This window comes from Balaenoptera physalus (genome assembly GCF_965194825.1).
Source record: "Balaenoptera physalus genome assembly, chromosome: 12".
NCBI classification, from domain to species: domain Eukaryota; kingdom Metazoa; phylum Chordata; class Mammalia; order Artiodactyla; family Balaenopteridae; genus Balaenoptera; species Balaenoptera physalus.
In genome coordinates this window covers 78,106,186-78,133,007 of record NC_138897.1, presented here as the reverse complement: position 1 = coordinate 78,133,007, position 26,822 = coordinate 78,106,186, and the positions used below count along the sequence as shown (strand labels likewise).

Sequence of the window (26,822 nt, the reverse complement as noted above, 5' to 3'; positions counted from 1 at the left end):
CCAGGGAAATAAAATTAAGGACACAGAGCAGCTGGAAGGGCCTTTAACCCCTTACCTGATGTCGTGAGGGTTCTGAGCTTGCCTACCTGCTCCCTTCCCCCACACCCCAAATGTCATGCCTCCCCATTTAGCTGTTCATTTACTTAATGCTGCTATAGCCCTTCTGTCTGTTTATTGAGCTATTACTGCATTCCAGGCACATGACCATTTTAAACCCACAAAACCTTAAGACGTAGATATGATTACCTCCATTTTACAGGTAAGAAAACTGAGGCTTTAAAGCAGTAACACGTGTAAGGTCACACAGTTAGTAAAAGGAGGGCAAATAAAAACCACGAACAAAATTATGGAAAAGGGAGTTCCCTGGTGGTCCAGTGGTTAAGACTCAGCACTTCCATTGCAGGGGGCACGGGTTTGATCCCTGGTTGGGGAACTAAGATCCCGCATGCTGGGTGGCGAGGCCCCCCAAAAAAAAATTACAGAAGAAATATTTAGCCACCCCAAGAGACTCACTGGTTCCCCAGCACTTTCATGCCAGCTATTTACATGAAAATAATGTCTTAATTATGCAAAGCTCTTATCTAGTTATAAAAATGGCTCCCCTAAGTTCATTATTTGGAAACATTTAGTGGAAGATATTTTTGTGTAAGTAAATGTAACTAAGAGTTTCCATTCATTCAGAAGGACTTTACCCAGTTGTGCCACCTCACTAAACCAAGTGAATAAGATTTTGCTATATAATTGTTAAAAGCTCAACAATCAGAAGTCCTTATAATGTGCTCAAATTTTTAGTGTAAATACAAATTATATTATTAAAAATTTTTAATTGAAAAAATGTTTTTCTTTCAGTTTTATTGAGATGGAATTGACATACAGCACTGTATGAGTTTAAGGTGTACAGTGTAATGACATATATCTTGCAAATGATTAACACAGTAAGTTTATCTAACATCCACCAATTCATATAGAAATTATATTGTTAATAAGGAGCCCATCCCTCTGACCTTATTTTTGCCTTTCTAACTCCTCCTCTCCCTTTATTTCTTCTTTCTTTTCTCTCTTCCCTCAAAGTAGGTGTCCACATTGGTCTTTGGTGATAACAACAATAACATTAGTAGTGATGGTGATAATAATAATGTCATTGGAGTGCTTGCCAGGTGCGGGGCCCATGCTGAGCTCTCTCTTCATACTACCTCTTCTTGTCCATTGGACAACCCTACTATCCCCATTTTACAGCTGAGAAAACTGAGGCTCAGAGATCCTGAGGGATTTGCTTAAGGTCAGATGGTTTTTAAGTGGAATGTAGAGTTACCTTTTGCTTTGTAACAAACCACCCCAACACTTATGGCTTAAAATGATAACAATTTATTTAACTCATGATACTGCAGTTTGGCCATTTGCTTTTTCTGGTCTCTTCAGGGCTTTTACTCTTGTGTCTTTTGTCTGCTGGTGAGTTGGATGGGGACTGGCTAGGCTAGTATGGCCACAGCTGACTCACCTCTGCTTCACAAGCCTCTCACCTGCCTTCCCCTTTGGTAACCATAAGTTTCTTTTCTATGTCTCTGAGTCTGTTTTTGTTTCATATATAAGTTCATTTGCACCTTTTTTTTAGATGCCACATATAAGTGATATCATATGATATTTGTCTTTCTCTGTCTGACTCATTTCACTTAGTATGGTAGTCTCTAGGTCCATCCATGCTGCTGTAAAGGGCATTGTTTCATTCTTTTTTATGACTGAGTAATATTCTATTGTATAAATATACCACATCTTCTTTATCCATTCCTCTGTCGGTGGACATTTAGGTTGCTTCCATGTCTTGGCTATTGTAAATAGTGCTACAATGAACATTGGAGTGTATGTATCTTTTTGGATTATGGTTTTCTCTGGGTATATGCCCAGGAGTGTGATTGCAGGATCATAGGGTACCTCTATTTTTAGTTTTTTAAGGAACCTCCATACTGTTCTCCATAGTGGCTGTACCAATTTACATTCCCACAAGAAGGAAGAGACTTTAATCCAAGCAAAAGAGTTCAATGTAACTTTATCATTACAAACAATACACTTTTGTTTTAGAAAATGCAAATAGGCACCAAAAAAAAATAATCACCTCTAATTGCACATACTGCCTCACAAAAAATATACAAGACACAGGTTGGCACCAGGGCAGATGGTTTATTATTTCCAGTAGAGGGTGCTGTGTATTTCAGCAGAAATGCCACTTACCTTTGAGATGGAAGCCTGCCCTACCTGGCATCCTACGAGTGAGTGTTTTAGCCGCTCTTAAAGATGAATACCCCAGGTAGCTGCCCACCTGTTCTGCCTTGAGACCTGTCTCAGAAGTTGCTTCAGATTGGTGTCTAGAATGAGCTTGCTCACAGATCTGTCCTTGGCGCCGCTCTTTCCCCCAAACACCAAGCAGAAATGCCAGACGGAGATCACAGGTCATTTCCTTCCCAGGCATGTGATCCAAATGGCAAATCTCTAACTGCCAAATGCTGTAAATGCGATTATTTGCAGTGGGGATTTATTTGCGCCCGTATCAGCTGCTTCTTGGCATTGATAATTTCATTGCTTATTCTTCAACTCTTCAATGTGATTGTAATAATCCCCATACTTTGGATGAAGCTCAAGCTACTCTTTCTCATCATGAACTGCTGTAAATAATGGCCAAATGTGGGGCACAACAGTTACAGGAAAAGATGTTCCTGTGGCATAGGTTGCAAAAACAAGAAATTGAAAACGATCTAAGTATTAATTAATAGGGTCACGGCTGTTAAAAAATAATCTGGTAGCTCTACATAGATTACTATGGAAAGATTTCCAGACTGTCTTATCAGGAGCAGATCCTGACACAGAAATTCAAAAGCAAGGAGTTTCCTCTGGGAGACACTGCAACACATTCTCCAAATTGTCCTGTTTGAGGGACGAGGCAACTGTCATTTGTTAAGAGCTGCTTCTGGGAAGTTTAAATTCCTTGGCACTTCTGGTCTGCCACACGGGTTGGCAAAGCAAGCTTTAATGACCAGAGAAAGCACTCAGGGAAGAGGTGCAAGTGCTGGCAATTGGAAGTTGGACTGGCATAGCCAGAAGTGGTAAGAATCGGGGCATTTGTATGGGTGGAGCCCTGGCAGTATGCTGCATGTGTGAGAAGAAGGGATGGAAGGGAGGGAGGGAGGGAGGGAGGGAAGGAAGGAGGGGAGGGAGGGAGGGAGGGAAGGAAGGAGGGGAGGGAGGGAGGGAGGGAGGGAGGGGAAGGGAAGGGAAAAAAAGAGAAAGATACTATGTTGCTTAAATTTATTATTACTGTTATTATTATATAATTAATTCCAGCATATATTCCCCATACTGTACATTTCATCCCTGTGACTCATTTATTTTGCAGCTCGAGTTTGTGCCTCTTCACGTCCTTCACCTAATTCTCTCCTCGCCTCCCCTCCCCACGGCCCCAGGAACCACCTGTCTATTCTCTGTACTGTATCTGTGACTCTGTTTCTGTCTTGTTATGTTTGTTCATTTGTTTTGGTTTTTAGATTCCACATGTGAGTGAAATCATACAGCATTTGTCTTTCTCTGTCTGACTTATTTCTCTTAGCATAATACCCTCTAGGTTCATCCATGTTGTCGCAAATGGCAAGATTTCATTCTTTTTTGTGGAGAAAATTACAAAAATGGAAATTTAAAGGTTAGAAAGAATCCTAAAGTGTTGGACTGGTATTGAAAGTATCAGTATGAACTCATTGTTTTCTATTGTGTATATATATATATTGATATAAATGCCACATCTTCTTTATCCATTTATCTGTTGATGGACACTTAGGTTGCTTCCACATCTTGGCTACTGTAAATAATGCTGCAATGAACATAGGGGTGTATGTGTCTTTTCGAATTAGTGTTTTCATTTTCTTCAGATGAATACCCAGGAGTGGAATTGCTGGCATATGGTAGTTCTATTTTTAATTTTTTGAGGCACCTCCATACTGTTTTCCATAGTGGCTGCACCAAATTACATTCCCACCCACAGTGCACGAGGGTTCTCTTTTCCCTACATCCTTGCCAACGCTTGTTATTTGTTGTCTTTTTGATGATAGCCATTCTGACAGGTGTGAGGTGATAGCTCATTGCGGTTTTGATTTGCATTTCCCTGATGATTTGTGATGTTGAACGTCTTTTCATGCACCTGTTGCCATCCGTTATGTCTTCTTTGGAAAAATGTCTATTCAGTTTTAAATTTATATATTCATTTACATAGAAAAGGGGCTGGAAGGTTGCAAAGCAAACTGCTATTAGTCATGGCTTTGGGGTAGGGGAATGGAAACGGGTGAGGAGGAAGAGGAAGGTTCATCATACACTCTGTATTCTTGCATACTGCTAAATTATTTACAATGAGAATGCGTTCATATACTAATTCTGTGCCTAAAAAAGAAAAAAAGACTACATGTTGTAAGTTCATTATAAAAACAAATCCTTGAAATCTAAGGACAGGATTAGCTTTGCCGTTAGAATATGCTACTGCACATTTTTTTCATGGTTAGTAATTTGATTTTAATTTGGTGGGGAAAATGTAAACATGCTTCTTATTTTATTATCAGTATTCATGTTCTTAAAATAATATAAGCACACCATTTGGAGAATAGAATAAAATTTCAAAGTCATTCATGGTAATCACTGTAATCTTTTACAACCACTGCAATTGGTCTCCATTCTCAGAGCTGAGTGAATGAAATTCCTCATGGTTTTTGTTGAGAGAGGCACTTGTAGGACTATAAATTGGAACAACTTTTTTAGGAACCAATTTGGTGATATATATCAAAAGCCTTAAAATGTGTACCCTTTGACTCAAATTCTTTTACAGGAATCTACCCTAAGGAAACCACATTCAAACAAAGATTTAAGACGAAAGATGCTTATTGAAGTATTGTTTATAATTGTGAAACCACCCAAATAGGGAAGCGAGTGATGGGCTGCATAATATAGACAGACCTAGGTTAAAATTTTGACTCTTCTACCTACCAACTTACTAGCTACGTGATCCTGGTCAAATAACAACTTATCTGACACAGATATAAAGATGAAAATAGGGATTAAAGATACACACACACAATGGGAATTATAATTACCTACCCCATTGACTTGCAGCATTTATTGAGTGAGATAATTCATGTACAATATCTAGAAGAATGTTTGGGCACATAGTAGATCCTCAATAAAAGGTAGCTATTATTAAGGAAAATATGGTTCATGAATATGATAGAATATATGTGTGTAAGAGGATTTAAAATGGCATGGAAATACTATTTATAAAGTCAATAAAAATAGGGTTCAAAATTCTTGAATATGATCTCAGATAGGGATTCAAACAGAGAGACAGAGAGAGATGAAGAAAAGAGAGAGAGAAAGAGACAGAACACCAAAACAGAGAGAGAGGATTTACTAAAACGCACTGCGAAGTAAGACTAAATGACATTGACTTTTTCTCCATGCTTTTCTCTACATAGAGTATATCTGAACTACTAAAGCCCTAGCTATCCCTCTGAGGCTCCTGAGAATTCTCCCTTCTCTGGACAGAGGCATCTTTTATCATAACCCTAAGAAAGACTTTTACCAGTGATAGAACTATTTCTAAATCTTAATGGTATTGCTGAGGCCAACATTTAAAAAGATAGATGCTTTGCAGGGAAAGGTGTCATGGGTTGGGTTTCAAAGAAGCAGACAGACTGAGGCAGAGATTTTTGTACAGGTAATTTATTCAGGGAATGCTCTACGGAGGAGCCTGTAAAAGAGGGAAAGAGGCAAGAAAGGTGAAGGGAAGAAATTAAGCAAGGATATGGTTTCAGGTGACATCTAGACTCAGCTTGATCCCATAGGGAGCTCTGGAGTATTCATTGTCTCATAGGGTCTGTCCCACCTTGAGGCAGGGAATGAGCCTTTTGTACCCAACACTAGTCTTCAGCCTGCCCTGGAGAGAAAGGGCATAACTCCCAGATATCTCTGGGGTGAGGCAACTCCAATTACTCAAAAGCAATCCTAAGAGAGGGTTGCAGGTATGAGCTGTTAGAAACAGCATCTGGTAGGTGGGCCCCATGATCTAGTAAAGAGATCCCAGGAGATCTAGATGCACCATCTGCCTCAAAAGGGTTAATGGAAATAAGCCTCCCTCTACCCCTCCTCCCTTATGAGGAGCCAAGAGAGTAAGTAACATGAGGTCATCTAGCAGCTCGGTTGTCTGGCTTAGGTGGGAGATGAGGGGAAAGAGAAGGGCTTATCTTCCTAGCACAGTGGAAGGGAGCATGGGGAGTAGTTTAGAAGTTGCCTTTTCTTCCCAGTGTGCCCATTAACTGAGCAAGTGAAAGGGAGGGGAGGAGGATGTGGAGGTAGACGGAGGAGGCAGCCAATATGGTTGGGACATTTGTTACATTGAGTAAACAAGTGAATTGATTGAGCAGATGAGAGATATTTTGAGGATCATGAGACAGGGAATTCTCAATGTTGGAAAAGAAAATTACAAAAATGGAAATTTAAAGGTTAGAAAGAATCCTAAAGTGTTGGACTGGTATTGAAAGTATCAGTATGAACTCATTGTTTTTAAAAATACATATACACAGATAGATATAGAAATAGATATAGACATATGGTGTGCATGTGGGAAGAGAGAGAGAGTGAGAAATATAGACACCCCGAGAAAGGATGGATGAATAGATGATAGATAGATAGATAGATAGATAGATAGATAGATAGATGGTAGATATCTTAGCTGTGTCCACTGGGAGGGCCTAGAAGCAATGGAAACCCCCACAGCATGAGCACACTGAGCACTCAGATCTTGGTTTCTAAACACCATCCTCTGCCAAAAGGAACCAGGACTTCTTAGAAAAATGACTGACCCCATGGTTGGGGCAAAGAAAGTACTAGATGAGCCTGGACATCTTTTTGTACAAGAAAGTAAGAAAGAGCTCAAGGAATGATGGAGACATGTCAAAAAGACATAGGAATCAGCTTGAAAGGGCTTCCACTGACCAGATCTGGGACAGTCTGAGCATCAAAATAATAAAGGCAGCAATGGATTACAACCCATTGAATACAACAGGAATCCACAAGTCCATACTGATGAAATGAATGGATAGGTGGGTAGATAGATAGATGGATGGATAGATGGATGAGGCAGGAGAAAAGAAAGCTCTTCCTTACAGTAGAATGTCAACCAATAAATGTAGAAGGAGTTACGGAAATAATAAATACAACTTGTCATCATAGTGGTGGTTGATTCAGGCAGAAATAGTCAAAAGATGGAATGCTAAAGCTGGTGAGTAGAGGTTCTATGGGGAGCAGGATATTGACATAATCTCTGAATGTTCCCCCATAAAGTACTTCTTAATCACAAATGGAAAATTGATAACTTTAGGATGGAAATATCTTATCAGAAAACTTGACCTGGTCATGAAAGTTAATATCACCAATGATGGGACTACTTGACGTCATGTCCCCAGTGTGAGGCACTGGGAAGAGTTCAGCATCATTTCTGTGAGGTTCTTGCCAAGAAGACATGGGCTGAGTCTAGTCACAAGGAGACATCAGATGGACCCGGGATGAGGGGCCTCCTGCCATATGAAAGGTCTCTACTCCAAGACTATTCAGGACTTGAGTGATAGGGAGAATCTAAGGAACGGTTCTAGATTGAAGTTGCCCATCATCCCACCACTCTTTTTTCACCTACATTTACTGGGTTTTGGGGAATGCTCAATGATAGTAGGTACTAAATTTGAGAATCATATGGGGTGGCGGGGGGGAGTTGGTTAAAAATGCTGATGCCAGGACCCCACCCCTGAGAGTCTGTTTCTGAAGGTCTGGTATGGACCCTGGGGATCTGCATATTTAGCCATCATCCCCAGAAATCCTGATCTAAGTGGTCCACAGACCACCCTTGGAGGAAAGTTGGCCGAGAAATTCAGAAAACCATAGCAATCTTCCCACTCAGTCCCGACCTTAACGCCCTCTCTGTCTTTTGCATTCCCAGGGTGACGCTCTATGCTGAGTTCCTTCCCATGAAAGCCAGAGCTAAGTGTATTTTGCTGATTGAGGTAAGGAGGATGGTCTGGGATTCTGGATATTACTCAGTCTCTGAGCAGGAGATTCCCAGGTGTCTTGAGCCATAGGACAAGGAAAAGGAGTTTAAGAAAAATATAACAGATCCATTATGCAAGGATTTAAATGGATCATTTATGTTGATTTCAACATGGTTGTTTTGCAATATAGATAAATTCTTCCATTGACAAGAAATTCAATCTACCATCCCTGAAAAAAAATGGTAGCAGGCAGGTAGTATGTCCTTCCTGAACTAGAAATGACTTTTATCTGAAAGTTGGTGCTGAACATTGTAGCTTGAGTGGACCAAACTCCTGCCCCTGCACCAGATTGACTCGTGTCTTGTGTGAGATCGCCATTCATGGACACATCTGTGGCGAGTAGGCTGCCTTAAAACTCTCTTGGACCATCCAGTCCCTCTCAAGCACTCCCTCTGCCAGGGTCCTGTGACCCATTTTCCAACCATGATCTGGAAGATCTCAAGGCAAATACATAGCTGCCCAACAGCCCTCCTCCATGCAGTGGCAGTATTATTTGTCCCTGCTGGACACTGAGGTCCACAGTCACGACTGTCCCTAATCACCATGATTACATGACAGTATTGATCACACTGACGCCACAGCCCAACTTAAGCATCCTGACTGTGTCTACTCCTGACCAATCAGGGTGGTAGTCAGCTGGTCCACACTGGTGTGGATGAACCAGTTTAAATATTGAAATGCATCTGCCAGCTGATCCTGAACCCTGACTGGCCCTCATTGTCTGACACCCTGTCCTTTCTAAGGACTCCCTAGAGCTCCCCATGATGCAGCAACTAAAATCTGGTGAGGGTTGGGGGTGGTGTGTGACCAGGGTTCATTCTGATTGGCCAGTACTGTATGGTGTCCACTCTGATTGGTCAGTGCTATAAATTGTTAGCCATTTTGACTGTCCCTCTGGTTGTCAGCAATTGAAATGGACTGTGGTTACTTTAAGCAAAAGGGGATTTAGGAAGGCTCCTGGGGGCTCCCAGATGGAGAAGATGAAGGACGATGTTTTGGAATGGACAATAGTTGTAGACTCAGGGTTGCAGCAGGAAACAACATACTCACATTAGGATAATTTGAAGAGGGTTTCTTTTCTTTTTTTTTTTTTTAATTTAATTTTATTTTTTATACACCATGTTCTTATTAGTTATCTATTTTATACATGTTGGTGTATAATATGTCAATCCCAATCTCCCCATTCATCCCCCCACCACCACCCCCGCTTTCCCCCCTTGGTGTCCATACGTTTGTTCTCTATATCTCTGTCTCTGTTTCTGCCTTGCAAACCGGTTCATCTGTAGCATTTTTCTAGATTTCACATGTATGCGTTAATATATGATATTTGTTTTTCTCTTTCTGAGTTACTTCACTCTGTATGACAGTCTCTAGGTCCATCCTCATTTCTACAAATGACCCAATTTTGTTCCTCTTTATGGCTGAGTAATATTCCATTGTATATATGTGACACATCTTCTTTATCCATTCGTCTGTCGATGGGCATTTAGGTTGCTTCCATGACCTGGCTATTGTCAATAGTACTGCAATGAACATTGGGGTGCATGTGTCTTTTTGAATTATGGTTTTCTCTGGGTATATGCCCAGGAGTGGGATTGCTGGGTCATATGGTAATTCTATGTTTAGTTTTTTAAGGAACCTCCATGCTGTTCTCCATAGTGGCTGTATCAATTTCCATTCCCACCAACAGTCAAGAGGGTTCCCTTTTCTCCACACCCTCTCCAGCATTTGTTGTTTGTACATTTTCTGATGATGCCCATTCTAACCAGTGTGAGGTGATATCTCATTGTAGTTTTGATTTGCATTTCTCTAATAATTAGTGATGTTGAGCAGCTTTTCATGTGCCTCTTGGCCATCTGTATGTCTTCTTTGGAGAAATGTCTTCTGCCCATTTTTTGATTGGGTTGGTTGTTTTTTTAATATTGAGCTGCATGAGCTGTTTTTATATTTTGGAGATTAATCCTTTGTCCGTTGATTTGTTTGCAAATATTTTCTCCCATTCTGAGGGTTGTCTTTTCGTCTTGTTTATAGTTTCCTTTGCGGTTTATAGTTTGCTTTTGCTTAAAAGCAAAAGCTTTTAAGTTTCATGAGGTCCCATTTGTTTATTTTTGTTTTTATTTCCATTATTCTAGGACGTGGGTCAAAAAAGATCTTGCTGTGATTTATGTCAAAGAGTGTTCTTCCTATGTTTTCCTCTAAGAGTTTTATAGTGTCCAGTCTTACATTTAGGTGTTTAATCCATTTTGAGTTTATTTTTGTGTATGGTGTTAGGGAGTGTTCTAATTTCATTCTTTTACATGTAGCTGTCCAGTTTTCCCAGCACCACTTATTGAAGAGACTGTCTTTTCTCCATTGTACATCCTTGCCTCCTTTGTCATAGATTAGTTAACCATAGGTGCGTGGCTTTATCTCAGGGTTTTCTATCCTGTTCCATTGATCTATATTTCTGTTTTTGTGCCAGTACCATATTGTCTTGATGACTGTAGCTTTGTAGTATAGTCTGAAGTCAGGGAGTCTGATTCCTCCAGCTCCATTTTTTTCCCTCAAGATTGCTTTGGCTGAAGAGGGTTTCATAAAGGGACTATTTATAAGGTCCCTGAAGGGGCAAAGGGAGAGAGTAATTAGCAGCCCAGAGAGAGAGAGAGAGAGAGAGAGAAAGAGAGAGTTGTATGGCAAAGGCTCTTGGAAAGGAGCTGTGACCTTCAGCCAAGGGATGCAGCCAGCCCATGACCACCCTGCAGAGAAGAAGCCAGAGGAATAAGCACCCCAATCCCTCTTTCCTCCCCATCTCCTGTGGGGCTCCCCATTGGCTGCACCCAATGTGAAGCCAGAGGACAGGGGGACTGTGGATGCAGTCCATACAAAGAGCAAGGTGGAAAAGGATGGAATGTGATTCAGAGAAGCAGACAGAAGATATTCAGCCCCACAGGGGAGAGACAATGCTGATAAAGGATACCGGGGCACTGCTGGGCAAGGGAGATGGATGTGAGTAGACAAAAACCAATGTGTCCACTACTCTACTGGCCTCACACAGTATTGATCATATTGATCTCCTTAACCAGAGCTGCCACATTGCACACTCCAGTGGGCACCATGCAAATATCATACAGTGTGGGTGGTACCCTCAGGAGATAGACAACATGGAGGCCCTGGCCGAACCATATGAGCCACAGGAAAAGTGATGGCCATCCTGACTTTCCTGGCCCCCAAGGACCCCCTTACGCACACGGATAACGTTGTCTACAATGATCCTGAAATCGCTCACTGTGTTGACCAATGCTGCCCCATTACTGACCCCCATTCTCCCATGCCAGGTGTTTTGGGCCATCGGGACAGTGTTCGAGGTGGTCCTGGCTGTGTTTGTGATGCCCAGCCTGGGCTGGCGTTGGCTGCTCATCCTCTCGGCTGTCCCACTCCTCCTCTTTGCTGTTCTGTGTTTTGTAGGTATCCTTTAAGACATCTCAGCCTTTGTTACTTGGTCTCCTGCCGTTCATTATATTTTGGTGGGGAGGGTGTGGAGGAGGGCACCAAAGCCACTTTTAAGATTATTTCTTTTAATCAGGAAATGAGACAAATGAACAGGGCCTGGGGTGGGCCCAGTATGGGGTGTTGGGTTTCCTCCAGGTAGACACTGCTGGGATATTCTTGAGGGAGATATCAAGGGGATGGGGGATACCTTGCTCCCTCTCCCCACACTACAAGAGCTACACTTAAGGTGAGTGTATTTGGAATAGTTGGGATTCTTAAGTTGCAAGTGACAAAACCCAGTTCAAACTGGCTTGAGTGAAAGAGACATATGATAGAATATTAAATATCTGGCTTCAGGCATGGCTGGGTCCAAGGGCTCAAATGATCCCTCCGTCTCATCTCTGCATAAACTACCCCCCACACACAGCGAGATCAGACCACACGTTTATCATTTCATGTGAAGACCACATCCATGAAATGCTTTACAGCCAGTGGGCCCCAAAATAAGCCTGTAGGGAGGTAGGTCTCATCTATGATAAATAACATAATAATTACTGGTAATGACAATAGGTATTAATAATTACTTAGCATAACAGTGTAGCAGGCCCTATGCCAGGCTGTTTATATGCATTATCATATTTATTCCTCCCAGTAACCACAGGAGGTAGGACTATGATGAACCCCTATATTAGTTAGGATGATACCAGCTGCTGTAACAAAGCCTACACATTCAGTAACTTAACACAATAAGAGTTTATTTCTCACTCACAGAACAGTCCAGAATGGGTGCTTCTATTTGACAAGTGTGATTCTGGACCCAGGATTCCTTCCAGCTTGTATCTCTGCCACTGTCTAGGGCTTTGGAATCTTCTACATGTAGACTGAAGAAGGGCAGGTAGAGATGTATACTTAAATAACTTGGCCAGGAATATTCTGCTCTCGTGCCATTGGTGAGAGCATGTCACATGGCCATGCCTAGATGCAAGAGGTGCTGGGAAATGTAGTTTCTGGCTGGGCAGCCATATCCAAGGACAACTCTATACTATGGAAAGGGAAGCATGAATTTTAATGGATGCTAGCAATCTCTGCTATATTCTCATTTTACTGATGAGGAAACTGAGGCCCAGAAAGGTTGATTGACTTGTCAAAAGACACACGGCAAATAAACAGTAGAACTCATTTGAACCAAATCTTCTGACTCCAAGTCTCATACTCTCTCATTTCACAGATTGCTGTTGCTTTGTTTTATGGAGAGATCTCTATCTCGTCACTTGGGGTTGGGACTCTAGTAGGCCTAAAGGTCTTTCTGATTTCTTTCTGTCTCTTAGACTGAGTTTGCAAGACGATTCTAAACACAGGTAGTTTCTTGAGAGATAGGGATAATGATGATGATGGTGAGAGTGGTGGACTTTTTTTCTTTTTTGGTGGCAGTCTTAATTTAATTCAGCTGTCACCTGCAACTCAGCAGCACCAAATTACAGTAATAGCAACGGCAACAGGAACAGATATATTAACCCATTCCAGGCACTGTGCTAAGCACTTTGTCTGGATTATCCCATTTAATCCTCTCAACAACCCTAAGAGGGAGGTTCTATTATTATCCCCATTTTATGGATGAGGAAGTGGAGGCACAGAGAGGTCAAGTTATTGCTCAAGGTCACAGAGCCATTATAATCAATGGCAGTGCCAGGATTTGAAGCCAGGCTTCTGGCCCCAGAGCCTCCGGCCTTAAGGACTCCACACACACATGAGAGTGTATGGCTGTGACCGAGCATTCTGTTCTGCCCTAACTGGCCACATCTCGGTCTCCTGTCCTCATAGTGGCTGCCAGAGAGTGCAAGGTATGATGTGCTGTCCGGAAACCAGGAAAAGGCCATCGCCACCTTAAAGAGGATAGCCACAGAAAACGGAGCCCCCATGCCTCTGGGGAAACTCATCATCTCCAGACAGGTCAGTGCCTGGCGGACTGACTGTGCATGTTGCTGCACGTGCTGGGAGCATGTGCATGTGAGTGGGTGAGGGGTGCAGTGGGCAGGATCTGCAAAAGGAATTTGGCAACCTCAGTCTGTGTATTTTCACTGCCAAGTCCTAAAAGTACCACCTGGAGAAGTGATTAGAGAAATGTAATATAATGTCCCATAATGGGTCCCGCAACTACTCCTGCTTCAGTTTCATCTTTCAACACCCATGAAGTCTGATTAGCAAATGTGATTGATCGGCAAAGGCTTGACAATAAAATCACATTAGAAAGTGCCACGATAGACTTAGACCCAAGACACCAAACCGCCCCTGTGTAGACATCCTTAATGGATGGTGCATCGCTCCCCAGGCAACACCATCAGGGAATCCCCCACACTACAAATTGATGAGCACTTACTGCAGGTGCAAGTGGGGAGAAGGGAGCCAGATTAAAGGCTGCAGTCCCTGCCCTCAAGAATCAGCCACGTGGCTTAGAGAAACATCACAAATACCCTTAAGCAAACCACAGACCCTACGAGGAAATTATTATTATTATTATTTATAAGTTTATTTATTTATTTTTGGCTGCATTGGGTCTTTGTTGCTGCAGCGGGCTTTCTGTAGTTGTGGCGAGCGGAGGCTACTCTTCGTTGTGGTGCGCGGGCTTCTCATTGCGGTGGCTTCTCTTGCTGCGGAGCACAGGCTCTAGGTCTGCAGGCTTCCGTAGTTGTGGCACGCGGGCTCAGTAGTTGTGGCGCATGGGCTTAGTTGCTCCGCGGCATGTGGGGTCTTCCCAGACCAGGGAACTTGAACCCATGTCTCCTGCATTGGCAGGCGGATTCTTAACCACTGCGCCACCAGGGAAGCCCTATTTTTTTTTTAAATAATATCATTTTTCTGATTGTTTCTATATTAGGCAAAAAGAACTGAATGGAATTTCACCAGATTGAGAGGAAGTGCTAGGCAGGGTCTGACAACATAGAAACCAGGAGACATACCCCAGATCTGCTTTGGGAAGCACAGGGTTGGGGTAGGGGGCATCCCAGAGAGTCTGGGGTGCAGGAGGCTCATTTAGTTGCCTTTGGGGAGGGACTGCATTCTCCCCCGTCCCTCCTGTGGGAAGATGCTCTGGATGGAGAAAGCATACAGTGATTTCAAATGTGTGTTGCAAAGTGACAGTGGCAAGCCTGGATGCTCCAGCTGTGGGCTTCTCTTTGGAAAGGAGCTGCTGCCGCAGGGGCCTCTCTGTGTTCCAGGGTACCCAGCAGCGGGGCCTGTTTTTTTTGTTGTTGTTGTTGTTGCTTTATGGAGGTCACTGGGGCAGGTGCATAGCTGATGCAGCCAGGAGCAGCCAGGCCCAGAGAGAGAGTTCCCTCAGGTCCAGGAAGGCTCCAAGAAGGTGGTGAATCCCCCATCACCAAAAAGAGAAGAGAAGGATTTTCCAGAAAGCAGACCAATTCTCCAAAAGCCAATTTTTCTTGCCAATGTATCAGTTTACCAAAAACGTGTTTTAAGGATTATTCTTTTTGAATATATTTAGTAAATAGGAATAGATTTTTCCTATGTATATGCTAATACGTATATCAATACATAGGAATATATTTTTCCTGTGTTTATATTAACACATATAATATATCCCGCAATAACTATATTAATGAATTCATTAAGTATATTAATGAATGAATCTATTCTAAAATATAGTCAATAAATACAAGCATGCTCAAATATATTCAATAAGCATATTAATGAGTAGTCTTTTTATTCAAGAATATATTACAAAATATTTTTGTTCACAAAGACAATATTCATGGGTAGATTAAACCACCTATAACCCATAATCTTTTAAATTATTATTTATTTATTTATTTATGGCTGTGTTGGGTCTTCGTTCCTGTGCGAGGGCTTTCTCCAGTTGCGGCAAGCGGTGGCCACTCTTCATCGCGATGCGCGGGCCTCTCACTATCGCGGCCCCTCCCGTTGCGGAGCACAGGCTCCAGGCGCAAAGGCTTCAGTAGTTGTGGCGCACGGGCCCAGTTGCTCCGCGGCATGTGGATCTTCCCAGACCAGGGCTCGAACCCGTGTCCCCTGCATTGGCAGGCGGATTCTCAACCACTGCGCCACCAGGGAAGCCCCCATAATCTTTTTAAAAAAAACTTTTAGCATGTTTAAGTAAGTGAGCACTTCTCAAACTGCTAAGAATAATATGTTCATTAAATAAATCTAAGAAGATAATCCCAGTCATAGAATATATTTTTTAAATTATTTTTCTTGTTGATGCTTTTTAAAAAAATTTTTATTGGAGTATAATGGATTTACAATGTTGTGTTAGTTTCAGGTGTACAGCAAACTGAATCAGTTATACATATACATATATACACTATTTTTTAGATTCTTTTCCCATATAGGCCATTACAGAGTATTGAGTAGAGTTCCCTATGCTATATAGTAGGTCCTTATTAGTTACCTATTTTATATATAGTAGTGTGTATATGTCAATCCCAATCTCCCGATTTATCCCTCCCCCCCACCAGAATATATGTTTTAAAATAGAACATTGTAAAGCAAAGATTTGATAAATTAGTAAATTATATAAAATTGGCAAGTGAGTCATTTAGCTAATTGGTCTTTTGGCAAGTTGGCTTTTGGTGAACTGATTTTCAGCACATAAATTTTTGTCACCTTGACCTAGAGCTGGCTTTGGGTGGGGAGGGTGTGAAATGGCGGGAGGCATCTTGGACTGGTTGTTTGCTCCCTGGTCCATGGGATCGCCCGAGCGGCCTCACAGGGGCCAAGCCTGAGGGGCCTGCTTCCCGGCTCCAGGATTCCAGGTTGGGGTGGGGTGTGGAATGTCTCTGCCTCTGGACGTTGCTGAGTCCTGGCGGGAGGCCTCCCCGGGCTGGGGGGCTGAGCGCCGTGCATCTGAGTCCCGGGTTCCCGGAACGTGAGTGTCCAGCCCACCAGGAACCTCCCTCCCAGCCTCAGGTATCCACTGGTCTCAGGCTACCAACCGGTGCCCACACATCCGCAGGGGAGGACAGTAAATGGTATTCTTTGTCTTGAAACAGGAAGACCGAGGCAAAATGAGGGACCTCTTCACACCCCATTTTAGATGGACAACCTTGCTGCTGTGGTTTATATGGTAAGAGCTGTTTGTTGATTCTCGGGTCCCCCTCCTCTGCGCCCTGTTTTGGGTTTTAACTTGGAGGACAGAGAACTCTTCCGTCTTGAGCAACATTTGCAAAACTGAGCATCACTTTCCTGACTTGTGTGTTATCCTGTTATTATTATTTTCTTAGCCTTTTAAAATTATTTTCTATACTATTATTTTCTTAGCCTTTTTTAAAATTTGACTCACTTTTTACTCAGATAAATGTCTTTTAAAAGGAAACTTTGCGTATCTGCTTTAAGGAAAAACTTTAATTGCAGGCCATAGACAGAAGTTGCTTTAATTAATTAATTAATTCTTACGGAAGTATAGTTGATTTACAATGTTGTGTTAATTTCTGCTGTACAGGAAAGTGACTCAGTTATACATATATATATATACATTCTTTTTCGTATTCTTTTCCATTATGGTTTATCCCAGGACATTGAATACAGTTCCATGTATTACACAGTAGGACCTGGTTGTCCATCCATTCTATATGATATAATTTGCATCTACCAACCCCAAACTCGCAGTCCATCCCTCCCCCAGAAGTCACTTTTAAAGATAAAAAAGTGGCCCTCCCTAGCTTCGGGTTCCGTGTTCATGGATTCAACCAAACCACAGATGGAAAAAAAAAAATTCCAGGAAGTTCTAAAAAGCAAAACTTGAATTTGCTGTGCACCAGCAACTATTCACATAGCACTTACACTGTATTAGGTATTATAAGTAATCTAGAGATGATTTGAAGTATATGGGAGGATTGTGTAGGTTATATGCAAATACTATGCCATTTTATATGAGGGACTTGAGCATCCAAGGATTTTGGTATCCACAGGGGGTGCTGGAACCCATCCCCCACGGATACCGAGAAGTGACCATACAGTAAAAAGTAGCTAAATTGCGACTTCGCTGGGGGCGCAGTGGTTAAGAATCCGCCTGCCAGTGCAGGGGACACGGGTTCGATCCCTGGTCCCGGAAGATCCCACATGCTGCAGAGCAACTAAGCCCGTGAGCCACAACTACTGAGCCCGCGTGCCACAACGACTGAATCCTGCGCGCCTAGAGCCTGTGCTCCGCAACAAGAGAAGCCACCGGAATGAGAAGCCTGCGCACCGCAAGGAAGAGTAGCCCCCGATCCCCGCAACTAGAGAAAGCCCACGCGCAGCAACGAAGACCCAACGCAGCCAAAAAAAAAAAAAAAAGTAGCTGGACTGATGGTTTGCCAGGGGACAGAACCACTGTACTTAAGAGCCAGACAGAGGGCCCTCGGGACGGCGGCAGCGGACGCGGCGTGAGGGAGCGGCCGGCTGCCGCCTTGCCCGCCGCGGGGTCCATGGCCTCACCAGCCATGTCCGGTGCGGTGCGGACCCTCAGCCGTCGCCTGCTGCCACCCGAGGCCAGCGCCGCCCGCGATGCGGAGCGCAAGGCAGGGCAGCGCAGGCGCAGCCGGGACATCTACGCGGGGCTGGACCGCGAGCTGCGCGCCGTGCGGCGCCTCGTCAGGATCCTGCCGCTGGTCCCTGCGAGAGCGGCAGGTCCGCCTTCCTCAAGCAGATGCGCATCGTCCACGGCCGCGAGTTCGACCAGAGCGCGCTTCTCGAGTTCCGCGACACCATCTTCAACAACATCCTCAAGGGCTCAAGGGTTCTGGTTGATGCACGAGACAGGCTTGGTGTTCCTTGGCAGTATTCTGAAAATGAGAACCAGGGGATGTTCCTCATGGCCTCTGAGAACAAAGCAGGGCTGCCCGTGGAGTCTGCCGCCTTTCAGCTGTATGTACCTGCTCTGACCGCGCTCTGGAGGGATTCTGGCATCAGGGAAGCTTTCAGCCGGAGGAGGGAGTTTCAGCTGGGTGAATCAGTGAAGTACTTCCTGGATAACTTGGACCGGATTGGCCAGCTGAATTACTTTCCCTAGCAAGCAGGACATCCTGCTGGCGAGGAAGGCCACCAAGGGCATCGTGGATCATGACTTTGTCATTAAAAAAATACCTCTCAAGATGGTGGATGTGGGCGGCCAGCGGTCTCAGCGCCAGAAGTGGTTCCAGTGCTTTGATGGGATCACCTTGATCCTGTTCATGGTCCCGTCCAGTGAGTACGACCAGGTCCTCACGGAGGACAGGCGCACCAGCCGCCTGGCGGAGTCCATGAACATCTTTGAGACCATTGTTAACAGCAAGCTCTTCTTTGTCTCCATCATCCTGTTCCTCAACAAGATGGACCTCCTGGTGGAGAAAGTGAAGACCATCAGCATCAAGAAGCACTTCCCAGGGCTTCCCTGGTGGCACAGTGGTTAAGAATCCGCCTGCCAATGCAGGGGACACGGGTTCGAGCCCTGGTCCGGGAAGATCCCACATGCGGCGGAGCAACTAAGCCCGTGCGCCACAACTACTGAGCCTGCGCTCTAGAGCCCGCGAGCCACAACTGCTGAGCCCGCGTGCTACAACTACTGAAGCCCCCACGCCCGCGTGCTACAACTACTGAAGCCCCCACGCCTAGAGCCCGAGCTCCGCAACAAGAGAAGCCACCGGGATGATGAAGCCCGTGCACCACAACGAAGAGCAGCCCCCGCTCGCCGCAACTAGAGAAAGCCCACACACAGCAACCGAAGACGCAATGCAGCCAAAATTAAATAAATAAATTTATTAAAAAAAAAAAAAAGAAGAAGAAGAAGCACTTCCCAGACTTCAAGGGCGACCCCCACAGGCTGGAGGACGTCCAGTGCTACCTGGTCCAGTATTTCAACCGGAAGAGATGGAATCGCAGCAATCCACCTCAACACTGCCATAGACACGGAGAACATCCGCTTCACGTTTTATGCTGTGAAGGACACCATCCTGCAAGAGAACCTGAAAGAATATTATGTTGCAATGAAAGAGGATGCCCCTCACTCTTGTGGTCCTTGAGCAGCCTGGCCGGCCACAGGCCAGATCTCCCCGGTGTCCCGGAGCAGGTTTCCCGAATCCGTGCCCTCAACACCTGGCTCAGGGATGCTGTGAGACCCACCACGCCGCCGCGCTCTAGGCCAAACGACGTGACACTTTGATGTTAGCTACTGAATCCTGGGGACTAGTGAAACTGCTGAAAACCCCAGCGATCGCTTTGGTATTAATGTGTAATGCCTAATAATACAGCTTTCTTTCTTTTTACAGAAACTATTCCTTCTCTGACACAATGTAATTGAGGACTGTGTGTGTGTGCACGCATATGCATGTCATTTCTTTAATGACAGAAACACAAAACCCGACGTCTTTGCAGATGGCTTTTCTCTCTAACTCGTGAGTGCTTGGTGAGGAGCGTTGCCTGGTGGAGGTTTGTAGGAGGTGAAAGGAGGTGAATCGCGGGCTGTCCCCGCCACCTCCCCAGGGGAGCGCGTTGCGTTTTAAGTCTCTTGTGCCAGTGGGTCCCGGCTGTTAGATGAGAGGGTGGGAGTGAGAGCTGGCGGTGTGGACTTGACTTAATGTCCCCACAACCTGCGCTTTCTTCCCGCCCTGTCAGATCACCCCACGACACGACAGGACGCGGGGTGGAAGGTGTGCACACGGACGCTGCCGTGAACGGCCCCCTCCCCCCTGCACAGGGCAGTGCCTGCTGCCTCTGTGCCCACCCTCCCTGCCCCTCGCCCAAGACTTAAACCAACTGGCCTTGCAGAGGCGTTGTCTCCGAGAGACACCTGCAGTCGGCTGCGGGGAGCCTTTCCTTCTTTGGAGGAAGCGGAGAGCTCCTTTCCGCTCAGGGGCTTTCGAGAGCTGGCGGCATTGCCAGCAGAGCCTTCGTTAACGCCGCTGGGCTCCGCGCTGCCTTCCGGTGGCCGGCCGAGAATCGAGGTTCTCATCAAGGTCTCTCGCTTCTACTAACAGACACACGTCGCAGGAAGACTGTCGGACGTGATCTCCTCTGAGTGAAACTGCAGAGGCTGTGAATGTTGACGCGAGCTGGTCAATCTTGCACTCAGTTAACTTGTCCGGTTACTCTGTCCAGGTGTCTTTCACTGTGTAAAAAATACATTGCATTCCAAACTGGTCCCCGCTGTGTATGACTCCACTCAAAAGTGTCTGGCGTGTTGAGGACTCTGCCTAGCATTTAAAAGAGAAAAAAGCTTCCTCTGTCAGTGGCACCAGAATGTTCCTGTGGTTTAGTAACCGTCCCTGGGCCCCATCCCCAGGCCACACTGTTCCCGGTCCTGTGTCCCTGGTGAGTGGCTCGCTCGCCTTCACCCAGCAGATAAACAGGGATCTTGTGGCAGATGCTGACCCAGAAGGAAAGGGAGGAAAAAAACTGCTTCTCAGTCAGCCTTGTTATCACAGGGTTTTAATGAGGAGACAACATGAAATCCTGTCTCTCTGGGCGCTCAAAGCTTCCTGTGGATGTTTGCTGGGGGTTCGGCTCTTTTTTTCGGCTGGAGAAAAGTTGCTGTTTTTGTACTGCTTCCTATGGCTCTTCATAAACTGAAAGGATGTGCCCCGGGGTCGGGGCCGATGACCGAGGTTTAAAGGAAAAAGAACATTCTCAATGGGCTGCGTCAGGGCGGCCCGAGACCCCGCTGTCACTGCTCAGAGGACCCTGTCCTGGGGCAAGAGCGCTCCTCGCCCGCCGGGTTCCAGGTCTCACACGTGTGTCGGGACCCACGCCCTTCCTCACCAGCCTGGAAGCACTCCCCGTGGCCCTGGCGGAGGAGGCGGCGGCCCTCGCGGTCGGCGTAGCGGGTAGAGGTGCCCGTCTGAAAGGCTTGCTGGCGAGTTGGGGTCAGTACGGTCGGCAAGCGCTGTTTGTCCTTTAAACCTTCTGACGCGGTTGCTGGTTTGCTTTCAGAGGCGGAAGCGAGTTGGTATAGACAGGGAAGCCGAGCGGACTGGGAAGCAGGGGGGGACGGCCCTAGGCGGGGGCTCCTGCCCGGCCAAGAACTGACCCGCTCTCCCCCTCTGCGGCCGGGCTCCCCTGTCTTCACGGCGAGCTGAGTGGACGTCTTAGTCCTGCAAGGCTCCCGGCCCTCAATTCCGTGATTGGTCGGCATCCGAGAAGAAGATCGCTCTTTGCAAGGTCAACTGAAACCATTTACAGCCTTTCTACACATAGATTATAGTCACTTTTCTCTCCAAAACCTTAGGCTTTTCTATTTTATTTTATTTTAATTTCACTGTTACCCTTGATTATTGTCTTTTTTTTATTGAGATGTTGGAGAAGCAGGAGATAGTTGTGCCTCATCTATTATTACAAAAATGTAACAATAAACTTCCTCAAACTAAGATATTTTCCTCACATAAGGACACATGTCCGTTTTTTACTGAAATATTTTTTTTAACCCTTCAGTTTGTAGAGAAATTGTTTCAAAGATATTGCGTTGTAGCTTTGTAAATTATAGAGATCTCTAGACTCCTTATTCTTGCAATTTTTTTACTTCTTTGATAAAAATGAGTCCGTTTATTTCAACTCCAAGATCAGGAAATAATCTTGAAACGAGATTACTAGTTATGACTGACTAACTTGGGCATCCTGGGAACAGACATTAACTTGGTATTGTGAGTAAAGGCACCGTTAGGATGAGAGCAGTCGGGGTGAATTGCTCGCCGCTTACACTTTGCACAGCATTTTAGCATTGGCAGTAGGGGCTGGTTTGATGATCTGACCACCTTCAGTTTCTGGATGTTTATTAAGATAAATCCTTAGTTTTCCTTTGCTTAATAGAAAATATCAACTCAGCATTCGAAGCCAAGCCAACATTAATTTTTCAGTCCCCAAAATTCAGAGCAGTTGGGTAACTCAAACCCTGATGTTCCTTGAAGGTTCATTACTTGTCGATCACGGTTTTTATTTCCACATGGGACACAGGAGCGCTGTCACCAACACTGTGCTGAGCGGATGCCTCTGGAACACGACTTCAGGACAAGGAACAGCGGCAAACACATGTAAAGACACACCTGCTGCCCTGAGACCTGGGAGCCCGAGGAGAGGACCTGGTGATGGACGTGGACATGTCCAGAGACCGGAGGCTGGAGGAAGCCCAAGGGAAGGGAAGGGTGGGAACTCTTTCTCTGCAACCCCGTGGGGTGACTGTCCCCATCACAAAACGAAGAAACCACTGATGCAAAGTGTGAACCATTCCCAGCCGACAGAGCTCATGGAGCTCAGGATTCTCATGTAGAGAAGGCACATATGTATTGTCCAGTGGCCACTGCCTGGGTAGACGTTGTGTGTGTCCACGTGTGGGCCCCTAAACTGCCCACAGTGGGGAAGGCAGAAGCGCACCTTCACCCCAGAGAAATGTGCACTCGTCATTATCCACGTGGCTGAGGGCCAAGCTCTTTGGGTTCCAGTTTCTCCATTTGTAAAAGTTGGACTAGATCATGATGCTCAGCTCTGGCGCTGCAGTCTGATCACGTGAGGGGCTTTGCAAAGCTCCAGGCTGAGCCACTCAGAGACCGTGCAGTACAGGCATCACATGGACGCACTCTTGGTTTCCTGCGTGCTTGCTATGCAGCCGGGGTCAGGAGCCATGAAGCAGAGGACCGTGGAGGACTCCCTCCAGGCTGCTGGAATTGTGATCTGCAACGTAATGGCCCCCGAATCCTCCCCTCACTGTGACCTGCAACCTGTCTCAGGAAGAAAGTGATGCTGGGTTTTCTGTTGTGGTTTAAGTGAAGAGCAGAAGTTCCCACTAAGCTTTCGACTGTGTGTCGGGTGGTCCTTTCGGGCCTTTTGACGTCACCTTCTCCATAAGGCACATCAGATGCGCACAGCAACCTCATTCTTCAGTGATGCCTGGAAATTTAGGGAGCTCTGTTTGAAGAAGAAGACAAGCCCTTTTAAAGTCTGCCTGGCAGCCCTAGGCAGAGGCGGGCCTTGTGTGTGGGATTCCTGCATTTCATGGACTCGGCGTTCCGGGCGCAGGCCCTGGTGCCAAGGTTGGTGCTGGGCCTGTAGCTGGGAGGGCTAAGAGCTCAGCCCCCCCGAGCAGGGGCTGCTTTTACTGACTGCATTTGTGCAGCACCTCCTGGGCCCTGAAGAAGGTGATGGCGGATCCCCAGAGGAAGGAGCTGCTTGGTTAAGGCGGCTCAGACGCCGGCACTTGCTGTGTTAACGGCCCTTAACGGTGGGTGGCACGTGGTACGCGCTGAGTTCAGGGAAGTGGTGAGACTCGCTGTGGGTGGAGTGGAGCCCGTGGGGCGTGGAAGGGCCACTCCGCCTCCTCGGTCCCACTGTCGGTGTCTGTTTCCTACCTTCTGCTGGAGGAGGACTTCGGGTCACGCAAGGCCCGGCTGCTCGTATGGGCCCTTGCTCTCCTGCCAGGTCTCGCCCTCCAGAACCCGCTAGAACTTAGAGTCTGGGTGTCCACTGGTGCTCGGGATGGCATATCGAAATAGGTGGTTTTGGTTTCCACACCATGTCGGCATCTCTTCAGGTGAAAACTTACTTCAAAGCACAACAGGTTGCTACCTGCCTGAAGCACCCCCAGTGCCTGCCTCTCGCTGGATGACACGGGATGCTTCACACCCAGAGCGGCTCCTCGGTGTGGACCGCACACCTGCAGGGGTTTTGCTGACCCTGACGGTGGTCGCGAGCCCCTAGGAGAGTGGGGCGCTGCTCAGCGTGGGAACATCCTACACGAGGCTCCCGCCCCAGGTTACAACAGGAAGGAGCGGGATGGTGCCAGGCCCGAGTGAGTTCTCAGACCTCCTGGCAGGATGGACGTTCCTGGGAGTTGGCGTCTGAGTATAACAAGGGGTAGGAAATGGGGTGGAACTCAGACATAGACCATGAGATTCCTGCCCCAAAACACAGTACTGGTAGGCAACAGGGCCCTCCCCGGAAGCCTGTAATTAGGGTGTGGAGTAGCTGAGAACAGGAGGGAACTGCTCTTGTATCCCATCCTGACCTCTGGTGACTCCCTCCTCCTCCTCAAATCCAGCAATGACCTTGGCACGTCACTGTGAGGTTCTTATTACAGGGCCCCGAAGACTTTGCATCTGTTGCCGTAAACGCGGCCCTCTGGCTCGCTTCACAGAGAAGCGCACACCTGGCTCCCCCTGGAAATTGGGTTCTCCGCTTCTGATCTGGTTATGAAGGTAGTGTTTTTATTCTGGTGGTTTTCTTATGTGTGTGTGTGTGTAACACAAACCACAGTGAAACACTAGAGCAGCTACTGGGTGTTCCTGGACCAGCCCGAGTTTCCTCCTGGGCGGGCGAGCGGCCGGCACTCTAATTGCACAGCCAGCAGAGTGTAGACAGGGCTGAGCCGCACAGGCTCACAGTCGTCCTGGTCTGTCTGTTCCAGGCTTGTCACTCAGGCGCCTTTTTATTAACACTGAATTCACTTTATTTTGTGCTTTCAGAAGCTGATTAATTCCCCCAAATAAACATAACCCCAGCTATTCACAGTCAAGGTGGAGGTCTCCCGCGGGACCGAATTTCCCGGCAGGTCGCAGAGCCAGACCGCTCTGGTGACCGGGGAGGCGTGGACCGCGCATCCCACCTGGTGAGGCTGACCCAGAGTCCGGCCGAGGGAAGTCCAATGTAGGGGCAGCTGAGGGCATGACCCTTGTAAGTCGTGGGAAACAGGCCGTCAGCTCTGGGTTCTGGTGCTTCCTGGTGCTGGTCCAGGGGCTCAGCTTTTCAGCTAACTTCAGAATTTCTCCAGTCGGGAAGGAACTGAGAATGGGGTTCCAGGAGGCCCCGTTTTGTGATGCGCAGCGCCCACCCTGAGTGGTGACAGGCCCGGTGTGCCGCCGTGGCAGCCTGGGCGCTCTAAGGCATCTCACGGAGCCGCCACGTGTCCGGGCAGGTGAACCCTCTGCCCTGGGGCCCCACCCGCTCCGTTCAGTGCCCGGGCCCCTGGGGAAGCCTCCCGCAGCCTCGGGGTGACGCTGGAGGTCTCCCCACCACCGCCTGTCAAGCTGCCCTCAAAAAAGGTCGGTGCCCACGGTGGGCAGAGAGCACTGTCACCTAGGAGACTCTGGAACTCAGATCACAAACGTGGAACCAGCCTTGATCTGACAGTCGGGCTAACAAAGCTGGTTCTCCATGGCTTCCCTCCTCACCCAAGCTTTCTGGTTGAGCCCGGGCACCTTTTCCAGGTTCACCTGCAAACAGGTGGCCAGAGCTCTCGCTGCGGAGTCTGTGGAAGCCGGGGGCGAGGCCCGCCCCGGAGTGCTCACGGGCACCCTGTGAAACTTTCTCCCCATCATCTTAACTGTTAGATTCTCTAACAAGCCTGTTTATCGAGAAATTTAAAATAGATCTCTACTGAGTCTGCCCATCTCTAGGATCTTAAAGCATTACCTTTTGACCTGTTATACAAATGGCAAAACATTCCAAGTGTCTTTTCCTTCACTCCATTCGAAGCAGCTAAAATTGGCAGGCATGTTATTCTCTGTTGACACCACTGCAGCCAGGAAGTTCAGTGCTGTGTGCTCGGCCTCCTCCTCTCTGCCACGTCCTCAGCTGTGCTGTGCTGTGGCCCCTGTAGCGCGTGGGGGACCCCGCAGAGGGAGCAGGGCCGCAGGGGCGATCAGAGGCGGCGGCGGCTGCAGAAACGGAGCTCTGAGCTCTTCCGGGGTCTCTACACTCAGAAAGGAAATTCAAGGGCAACAGCCAAGTGCCAGGTCACTGGCACCGCCCCTGGGGTGTCGCTGCAGCTCCACACCCGCCCCCATAATGGCACCGACAGTGGGGAACAGGCCTCAGTTTACGGATGCTGTGTTCCAGGTTAAGAGGTACATGATGCAGTGTAAAAAGTGTGTTGTATAGCTACGGGGGTTAGTTTAAACGTATTTTGTATATACGACTTTTATAAATCTGTTAAAATTTGCCTTAAATTACAAAAAAAAAAAAGAGAGAGAGAGAGGGGAGGTGTTAGGGACTCGTTAGCCCGTAAGTAAGACTGAGATACAATTAAAGAATCGAAAGGAAACGTAAAGGAATCTGTTTTTTTCACAAAGAGATTTAATACTTTTTCTGTATCCATCCCCCTCTCCATTCATATTGCCTTGGGTACCACCAGCAGCACAAGGCCAGTATTTTGGGAACCACTGATTTGGTCAACATGGGCATTCTTAGAACTTTCAGTTCTTGTTCCACTTTTTCTTAAATAACAACCTTGGCATTGACTGGAGGGCATTTGTAGTGAGT

At 46.5% G+C, this 26,822-nt stretch overlaps 1 protein-coding gene and 1 pseudogene across 9 annotated transcripts in view; both read left to right on the top strand.

Annotated features, from left to right (window-relative positions):
* Positions 1–26,822, top strand: part of SVOP (SV2 related protein) — an 88,027-nt gene that overhangs the window by 43,303 nt on the left and 17,902 nt on the right. For 6 of the 8 annotated variants that reach the window (XR_014251855.1, XM_082417498.1, XM_082417495.1 and 3 more), the window contains 4 exons: positions 8,015–8,078; positions 11,438–11,563; positions 13,413–13,541; positions 16,616–16,689. Coding sequence is in view for 7 of the 8 variants with exons in the window: in XM_082417498.1 (XP_082273624.1) it covers positions 8,015–8,078; positions 11,438–11,563; positions 13,413–13,541; positions 16,616–16,689 (393 nt within the window). In the remaining variant the exon portion in view is untranslated. The remainder of the gene's footprint in view (positions 1–8,014; positions 8,079–11,437; positions 11,564–13,412; positions 13,542–16,615; positions 16,690–26,822) is intronic. The other 2 variants (XM_082417496.1, XM_082417500.1) reach the window with 2 other exon arrangements.
* Positions 16,696–19,842, top strand: LOC309639852 (guanine nucleotide-binding protein subunit alpha-12-like; annotated as a pseudogene). The gene is made up of 2 exons: positions 16,696–18,986; positions 19,382–19,842. The product of its transcript is annotated as a guanine nucleotide-binding protein subunit alpha-12-like (transcript).